The sequence below is a fragment of the Bidens hawaiensis genome, unplaced genomic scaffold, assembly GCF_021521415.1.
Source record: "Bidens hawaiensis isolate Kalapana, Puna unplaced genomic scaffold, B.hawaiensis_p1.1 tig00013187_1, whole genome shotgun sequence".
Classification (NCBI taxonomy): domain Eukaryota; kingdom Viridiplantae; phylum Streptophyta; class Magnoliopsida; order Asterales; family Asteraceae; genus Bidens; species Bidens hawaiensis.
The window spans coordinates 609,453-619,217 of record NW_027492113.1 but is presented as its reverse complement, the minus strand read 5'-3'; the positions used below and the strand labels follow the sequence as shown (position 1 = coordinate 619,217).

General features: G+C 30.7%; 1 protein-coding gene across 1 annotated transcript; it reads right to left on the bottom strand.

Annotated features, from left to right (window-relative positions):
* Positions 1-7,743: 7,743 nt before the first annotated feature.
* Positions 7,744-8,683, bottom strand: LOC143543594 (uncharacterized protein At5g01610-like). The gene is made up of 2 exons (XM_077035876.1): positions 8,175-8,683; positions 7,744-7,779 (listed from the first exon to the last, which is right to left on the bottom strand). Exons 1-2 carry the CDS (start codon positions 8,634-8,636, stop codon positions 7,759-7,761), a joined length of 483 nt encoding a protein of 160 aa, XP_076891991.1. The 5' UTR covers positions 8,637-8,683; the 3' UTR covers positions 7,744-7,758.
* Between the last annotated feature and the right edge of the window lie 1,082 nt (positions 8,684-9,765).

Below are 9,765 nucleotides of genomic sequence, written 5' to 3'. Positions count from 1 at the left end.
GGTAGTCTTTTAAGATTTTTTTTACCTTTATATACATATAATACATAGTATTTTTTTAATTTAGTTTAATATTTACTGTTTCAGTTTCATTTAATTTTTAAAATATTTGTAATTATGGTAACTTTCTTTTTAACAATGTTTTAACTTAATATTTTCTTAATATAAACATATTTTAGAGAAAAAAAATGGCTTATGCCTTTTATGCGTGCTCGAGGGGTGTGATTAAAAAAAAAAGGTTTGAACCATTTGAATTTTGATTATATTGAAGTTTAATGATTTGAAATTTTAATTATTTTCGACCCCTTCGATTTAAAAGTTCAAAGTTCCGTAACTGACTAACACCCTTGACAAAGTACATATACATTCCTCAAAAAAAGTTTTGGTAAAAATATTACAAATTTATAGAGATGGACTGAAATGACAAAAAAAAAATAATAATAAAATAAAATGAAATCAAGTGTGTCTCATGTTGGAAATCATGCCCAAACTTTAACAACAAACATATGATATTTGAACACAACTTATTCGACTCTTTTTCACTATATTAAGTACGGAAGCCACACAAAATACAACGCCCCAACATCTCTAAAAATACAACAAGTACAGGCATCTAGCTCCAACTCTGTTTCCTAAAAATACACAAACACATAATAAAATAAACTTTGTACTTTAAAACTAACTATATCACATAACAATAAATCAACCATATAATTTATTCTCTAATATTGATCTTCTTTTATTTTTAAAACTCTTTATTTGATTCACTCTTTTACTTCTCGGTTGTTCATACTAACCCACACTCACATGTGAACTCAAAATTAAATCCTTCATCTCAAACAAGAAAAAAGGTTGGGTTGGTTTGGGTTGAAACTGTAAATTTGCTCGAATTACATTGACGAAACCACACGTAACTCTAATAACAATAAAAATATTCACAATAACAATAATAATATTATTAACAAGTAATAAAATTCGCCTATGAACACTTGGGTTTGGGGAGACGAAGGTTTTAAGTTAAAGTCTAACGAATAACAAAGACTAAAAGAAATTCGTAGCTAAAAAATAATAATAAAAAAAAGTAACAATAGTTAAGGAAGAATATTCGCAACTGGAGATCAGCCAGATTCCATGAAAATATGCTAAAATGATAAATCATCGCAAAACGAATTATGTTTTTTGGGCTTTGTTATTTGGATTAGTTTTGTTTAAACAGCATAATATTTGTTATATATGGTACATTAATATGGAAAAAGATTTATGCATACATGTGTGTTACAAGTTTCTGAAAGATTGAATGAAATAATGAATTTTTCTTTATAACTTTAAATTGTATATTCTTGAAAGTTTCCTACTTAGATTCAAGTACTCCTGTTTTAACATCTCGTGAAAACGTTTAAGCGATTCTTCACATTCAATCTTAAGCTGATTCCTGAAATTCTTGATGAATTCGTCTGCTTTCTTATTGATGTCGGTCCTCTCTTCTAATTTACATTTCGAATCGCCCCATGATCCTTTTTGTTATCCGTTCACCGGTTTTCATTTCAGGCCTTTCCAATATCCTTCTCCATTACCGCTTGTTATCTTTCGAGAAAGATTGCGTGTATCAGTGTCTATTGTTTTTTTTATGGGAGGGGGGGGGGGGTGTTGTTAATATTATGGGTACATTGATATAAATACATGCATGTGTATGGATATTTGTATATTGGTTAAGAATAGAATGTGATGCTTGGAAGGGTGAAAAAATATGTTATTGAGTACAAGGTTGGTATTCTGCATACAAAAAGCTAAATTTTTGATCTCCATTCATATATTAGTTCACATCTAATGAGAACTGCTCCATACCTTAAATAAATTGCCATTTGGTCACATAAATCTTTAAATATATATGTAAACTAGTGTTATACCCAAACATTGTCGGTCTCGGGCGTTGAGGCGATAAATCAACGCAAAATTCGGTCGCTTTCAGTTAAGTGCATTATGCCGTCGGAACTAAAAACCAAAAATAAAACAAAAACATATCAAATTTGAGGTGGATCAATTGAGTGGCGCTAGTCGGTAACACTTGAGGCAGTAAATAGTAATAATAATAATAAGCATTGAAAATGATTTGATGAAGTGCTATAACATCAAACAGAATTGATAAAAATTCAATATTTGGTACATTGAAGATGGAAAAAGATTTATGCATACATGTAGGATACAAGTATATTGAATGAAATAATGAATCTTTATTTTTAATTGTAATTAAAAAACAATCATTTGAATCTAATTACAATTATTCTTGAAATCTTCCTGCTTAATTCAACTACCCCTGTTTAACATCTCATGAAAACGTTTAAGTGATTCTGCACGTTGAATCTTAAGCTGATTCCTGAAATTCTTGATGAAATCATCAGCTCTCTTATTGATATCGGTCCTCTCTTCTAACATTTCAAATCGTCGCAAGATCCTTTTCGTCATCTTTTCACCATTCTTCATTTCCTTCTCCATTTTTGCTTCTTGTCTTGTATGCAAGAGGAGAGGGGGGGGGGGGGGGGTAGAGCTATATGAATAATACATGTGTATGTATATATATTGGTTAAGAATGTGATACTTGGAAGGGTGGAAAGTGGAAAGAATGTGAAGGAGTATGTTAATGGTATTTGTTATAATATTACAAGGTGGAAATTTCTTTACACAAAAAGCTAAAGTTACATATAAGTTGAAACAACTTTTGGCTTCATTGGGGTACATCTAATGAGAACTGCTTCATGCCTCCATTAACCTTTATTTTATTTGGCATTTGACCACATGAAACTTCTAATATAGTTTATATGGGATTAAGACAAGTAATCAGCCTAGACTGTAAATAATAATAACAATATGTAAGTATGTGAAAACTGGGAGATTTCTCTATGAAAAAGACGAAACGGAGTTTGAAGAGGGGGAAGAGGAATGAGAAGGAACCCTCGACCGTCAACAGATAGAGATAGAGGAGTGGTTTTGTGACATGTTAGAGGGGTTCTGGTCAAGTTAAAACATTCTTTCACACTAGAATAAGTGAGGTTGAATTTGAAACATTTATTTATGTTTTCATTTATATATTTTTTTGGTCTTTTATACTATTTATCAAATAAAGTTTATATTGCAATATAATATGTGGAGTTGCATCAACATGACGAGAAGGAAATACATGTTGCACCAGATTTTTCGTACTCGGGTTTAGGTGTTAAGGTTTTAACAACGTATTTCTTGTTAATAATGATGATAGCCATATGTGACGTGTTGTATCTACTTAAAACTGTGTCGAGTCGTTTGGGTTTACCGGCCACTCATGCACCCTTTGGAGTTAGCCCTATTGATTAGAAAAGTCTGAAGTGCTTGCACTTTCCGTGTACCATTAGTTAGGAGTAGTTCTCCTGATGAGTATGAAATGACGAAACTAGATACCCTTACGATAGATGACCCTGACAAGTAGTATGAGGATAGGTCGTTGCACGTTGGAATGAAAAATGGTCGTTTACAACGTTGGAATGATTTGACATATTTCTAAGTAGGTAAGGTTATGACTCTAAGACATATTTCTAAAACCAAACTATATATCATCTCCCTAAAAGTCCTAACCTTAATCTTACGTCTTTAAAAAGTAGTAGCAACAAGCGATCCTAAAGTGTCTAGAATTCATGAAACCTTCTATTATAATAAATAAAACATAGATCATCCTTTTAACAATATATTTTCTTCACACCACATGTACCAACTAACACATTAAATATTCATATAACTCAAGACAACATAGGAAAAGGTATTTACATGTTGACTGAATAGGTTGACCGACAACCTTTAACCTATATTAAAATACTTGCACACGTGACATGTATTGGTGGGATTTAGAAGACTCAGGAACCATTTCGGTAAATACTATATAGCATTAAAAAAAGGATTGGAGGAACATTATCCGGACGCAAATTGGTTTTCCAGGTGAAATAATTGAATTCCAAAAAATGTAGGTGTGTTAGTTTGTCGGGTGGAGCCGGAACGGTGGCAACATTGGTAGAATTGGTCAAGAGAAATATTGACGCAGTTCGACACTTTGTGCTCGTTTTGTGGGGAGGTTAAAGAATTGATGAAACATGTGTTTATTTCTTGTGGGTTCGCTCAAGATGCCAGATTTGTGGAATGTGATATCTTTATGGTGTAAATCACCAAATACTTATGCATTTAGTGTCCGAGATATTTTGGAGATGTACAAGTTCTCTGTATTTTCTAAAGATACGAAGAAGGTGTTTCACGCGATATATCTCAGCGAGACAGTCTCACTACAACATGGGTTATTTGAAAGGCTAGGAACGAGCTAATATTTTATCCGAATGTCTAGAGATGATTTTATTTATTTGGAACGATGGTTAATGCGCGTTATTTTTTTTATTAAATGGTAAGTTTTAAAACAATAAGTTAAAAACATAATTATAAAATATTTTTATTTTTGTACGTTTTTATTTGAGAAGTTTTTAATACTATTGTCTTTATAACTTTATTACTCAAATAACATATAACATAACACAACAAATATTTTTTAGTTGTCTCTTTTAAGTTTAATATTGTTTCTAATGGCTTTAATTCTCTGTTTCAACAAAGTTATGTGCTACAATATATGTTAGTACTATATGAAGCTCGTATACGGTCGGGTTATTGAGTAAGTGCTATAATACCAAATAAAACTTGTAAAAATTCCAACATGGGTATATTGAAGATGAAAAAGATTCATGCATACATATGGGTTACAACTTACAAGTGCATATTAAATTATTTAATGAAATAATGAATCTTTATTATTAATTGTAATTGTACAATAATCACTTGAATCTAATAACATTTATTCTTGAAATCTTCCTGTCTAAATTCAAGTACCCCGGTTTAACATCTCATGAAAACGTTTAAGCGATTCTGCACGTTGAATCTTAAGTTGATTCCTGAAATTCTTGATGAAATCATCCGCTCTCTTATTGATATCGCTTCTCTCTTCTAACATTTCAAATCGTCGTGAGATCCTTTTCGTCATCTTTTCACCATTCTTCATTTCCTTCTCCATTTTTGGTTCTTGTCTTAGAGAGAAAATAATGTATGTTTATGTTGGGAGGTTATAGGTTAAGTGATATAAATAATACATGTGTATGGATATATATATTGGTTAGGACTTAGGAATGTGATACTTGGAAGGTGGAAAGAGGAAAGAATGTGAAGGAGTATGTTAATGGTATTTGTTATAATATTCACACATATATTGAACAACTTTTTGTCTTTATTGGGGCACATCTAACTAATCACCATTACACCATTAACCTTAAATTAGTTGGCATTTGATCACATGGAACTTCAAACACATATTTAAATAATTTAAAAAATGGTGTTAAAACAAGTAGATGCAGCCTGGACTAGGTAAAGGTAATATGACTATATGAGTTAGGGTTACTTTGAATTATTACTAAAATAAAAGATAACTAATGTCAGGCGTCGACTCTAATTTTTTTCTCATCTTTTTTCCCGTCTTTCTCTCTTTATTGAATAATTTTGTCTATATTAACAATGATTTAACTTTAAAGAAAATATTAATTATACTAATATGATACATTTATTATAAATTTCTTTTATTTTGATACACTTTAGAATCAAATTATATGACTTTTGTTTTCAATAAAATATTAATGAAAGTAAAATTATATTAAATAGTAATTAGTGTATTTTCGAAACCCGATTATATATATTACTTTTTACATATTTTTTTGAAATTAAAATTATGAGTATATGTAATACATTTTTCACTTCTAAAATGTAATAAAGATTTAGTGCTTTACTTATTAATAATTTTCAGCCCATATAATACATGAGTTCTAACTTCTAAGCTACTATGTTTTTACACTTAGAAATCGGTATCAGCCCAAAAGATGTTCTGAATCAGCATAGATTGAAGATTAACAATTTTGTAAAGAAAATTAAACCTCTAACAAGTTAATGAAATAATAAATATATGGGCCATATTAAGAAAGCCCAAAAATCAAAGTCTTGTTTTCGGCAGCCCAATGGTATTTAATAGGATTGATCTTGAAATAAAAAGTATCAATTCTTTCATCTATTTTCTTATAGCAAACTCACTCTACTGTTAATCTATACGTTATATGTTAATCTATTTTCAACATTTTGATACCGTTAGACTGCATGCTCTTTTGATATTGGTTCTATCTTTCTAGTCGTTAAACATCATAGACGCTATTAAATCATGTTGTGTAATTATCATGTAAATGTGTAAAATCTATGTATATGGCTCTATTACATGATTCTATTATCGTTTTTATTGTATCACATCAAGATTTTAGAACCAATTTTCAAGTACATAATTTTGTCCTTTAATTAGTTATTATTAATATATTGTTTTAAATTTTCTCTTATTTTTCATTTATAATGTTATTTTGTGGTTTTCTTTAATTGTTTATTCAACGACATCAGTGGGGTGGTGAACAATTGATAAAGACAAAACCTTTAAAACATCTGGGTTTGGTAGGTGAAAGTTCGAGATTCAAGTCCTACGGACAACAAGGATTAAAAAAAATTATATCATCGACTAAGGCCGAGATTATAGCCACTATGGAATATTAGTTATTGTTGATATTTCTTTTTTTGGCTTTTTGCAATGTCTTTGTATTCGTCATAAAATGTTTAATTATTGTTGACAATTCGTCTTGGTCTTCACACAAGGTGTCTAGTAAAGTCATTTAATTGTACATTTAATACTACTAATTTGTTTTATTGGCACCTGAAGACAATGAAATCCCACATCATCACTATCACAATATCCTAAACAAATAATGCAATGTACGTAATTTTACACTATGTGTGATGGAGCAGGCTCAACCATTTTAGGGGTCTAAAATTCAAAAATATTCCGAAGCCTTTTTAAAAAATAATTGGTTCTTACTTTTGAAATCAATTTTCGTAAGACGTAAAAAACATTAAGATTAGACAAGATGTATCTATATATATTTTTGTTAGTAATATGAAAGAAGACTCAAGTTTAAACTTCCAAATTACATTGATAATTTGAAAGCAAATAAAACATTTGACAAATTAATATTTACTCTTGTAACTTTAATTGTGGAAACAAAGAAAAACTCTCCGTTACGTTAATTCATCGTTTATTGAAGTTATTATTAGTTTTAACGATCATAACGACAAATGTTAAAAGTTAATCTTATATTATAAGGTATGTGAATCATGGTTTGCGTAATCATGACTTGTGATGAGTTTATGATCCATAGTTGTATTTGTTACAACGAAAAAGAGTTGTTTAGGATTGTTTGTCTTGAAGACGCAAGATTTTTATAATATGAAAACTCGTAGAGAACGGTTGTCACAAATTATATTTTATATTTATGTATTTTCTAATAATATGATATTATATTCACGTTTTGTGACCAACCTAAACCGAATTAGAAACAATCTATAACCGAGTAATAGACATCCGGCCAAGGAATATTAATGGCACCCTTTATAACTTTTAACAAAACCGGTTAATTCGGCAAAACCATATGCCACCGGAGAATATTATTGATGTATAACCAAAACATACAACTCACACCAGGTTCATAACCTGAATTTATTCATATAACGCAACCGAAAAATAGTTACCCGTACAAGTTTAAGTATAATTCACATCTTCAAAAGTGAAGCTCAAAACATCTTGATCTCATGTAACCTCCACTTCATGATCACCCAACTTTAAACTTATTCTACAATGATAGGAAGCTGTAGAAAAACAAATTGTTAACTACCATCCATTATTCATATCTTGAATATTATGATAGGCAGGTATTGAGCATGAGTAACATTTGCCCTTAAAGAAAAAGCGATAGGTATGTCTACAAATATATAACTTTACATGTCATTGTTAATATATGGATTACACATCATCATTATTTATAGAAGACAATGGCAACAAGTTACACTGCTAGCTTTTTTTGATTTGCGTAATCAAGTCTTTTAAAAACTACATTGATAGATTTTAGTGTTATAACATTACTATGCATACCTGATAGGTATTGAGGTTTTATATTATCATTATCCTTTTTCCAATCTCTCTATACTAACATGTTAAACAATAAATTTGGGCTGTTGAACTTTATTTTAACAATATGATTTACCTGAGAAATAAGTTTGGATGATCGATCAGTGCAAGCACTGAGGGCCTTATCTTTGCAAGTCGGGATCTCCTCAAACAACGCGATATCAGACTTGACAGTGATAAAGCCAAGAGTGAACTGGAGATTGTCGCCAACGACTTTGATTTCATCAATATCTAACCAAATTCCATACGACTGAGCCTGAAGGCCAGTTATGTCGGTAATTAGACCGTAGCTGATCTTTCCAGTGATCTCCGTGTCAAAGTAAACAAGGTATTCGTACTTGACATAACATGGTTTCTTAAGGTAGATGGCAAAGGTGCCGTCTACATCATTTGTGGTGTAGGATTCAACCGAATCGGGTACAATGCCGGCTGGAAATCCAAATTGTTTGACAATTTCGTATATTGTTGGGATTGCGGAGGTTGAAGCTATTAGTGCGAGTAATGCGAGAAGGATGATAGACACTTGGGAAGTTGCCATGGTTAGTGAGTATACTTAGAGTTGTGTTGTGATGGTTTGAATGGTATCGGAGATTGTTTATATAGACAACAAAAGCTACACTATCCACTTTAAAGTTTATTTAATACACTAAACAAAATTTTTCAATGCATTATTTTAAATTGAAATAGAATATTATAAAGGTATAAAAGCATAATCAATCAAAATATTAATTATTTAGTCGAAGTGGGTAGGGTAATAATCTAGAGATAAGTTATGATTGAGGGAATTCTGTTATGAATTATTGTTGTTACTGTTAATATTTTTATAATGATATATGTTATTAGTTTCATTAAATTATTATTTTTTCTATCAAACTTGGAAAAACAATTTGTAGATTTATTATATGAAACTAATTAACATGTGTTTATGTATTATTTAACTTCAATATCTTTGGTAATGCTAAGTTTCATGATAAACATTGTCAACAACGTAAAATAGGCTTAGTATACCTTATTAGACCTAGTCTTTTCTTTCGATAGAAAATCCTTCATTGAGATTGAATTCTAATAAAAGTAATATACCAAGACCCTTCTATTCTACCAATCATCGATGAACTGATCGGATTAACCAACCAAATTTAGCTCCAATCATTATGTATTGAACAGAAGCAAAAGCATCGGTAACATTCAGATGGTAATAAAAGGTCATAACAAATCCTGTAGACACTTGTACTAAAAAAACAAGTAAGCGTAACCCCCCAAGACTATTAAATATGTATACATGGGGAGGAACATATGTACTAGTTATATCATCCGTAATCGCCTAAATCTTGAGAAAGTAACAAATCTGTTTATTGTCCTAAATATAGTAACAGTAGCAATAGCAGTAGACATGTAACTTTCTTATGTTTTTATGGATGATCAAGAACATGCTCACATGTACCACAAGGTTCCTGTTTTGGCTTTGGTGAATGTCTTATTTATGAAACTAAAGGCAGCCATCTTTGAATCTTGATTTGCAATCAATTATGCACAAGACCATTATTATTGACATTGTACGACAAGAGGTTGTGTCTCCTCTTCCCTCCATGTCGTTATCTTCATAGGCTGCTAACACATTCTCTCTACCCTACTTCAAATCCTCCTTACTCACCTCATTTTCCTAGTAA

What these genes read in the sequence shown, in the direction of transcription:
- LOC143543594 (XM_077035876.1), bottom strand. Translation starts at nt 8,636, where the DNA reads ATGGCAACTTCCCAAGTGTCTATCATCCTTCTCGCATTACTCGCACTA. An exon ending in CATCCAAACTTATTTCTCAG is followed by an intron (nt 7,780 to 8,174) that starts GTAAATCATATT and finishes GTTTTTCTACAG; the next exon opens with CTTCCTATCATTGTAGAATA.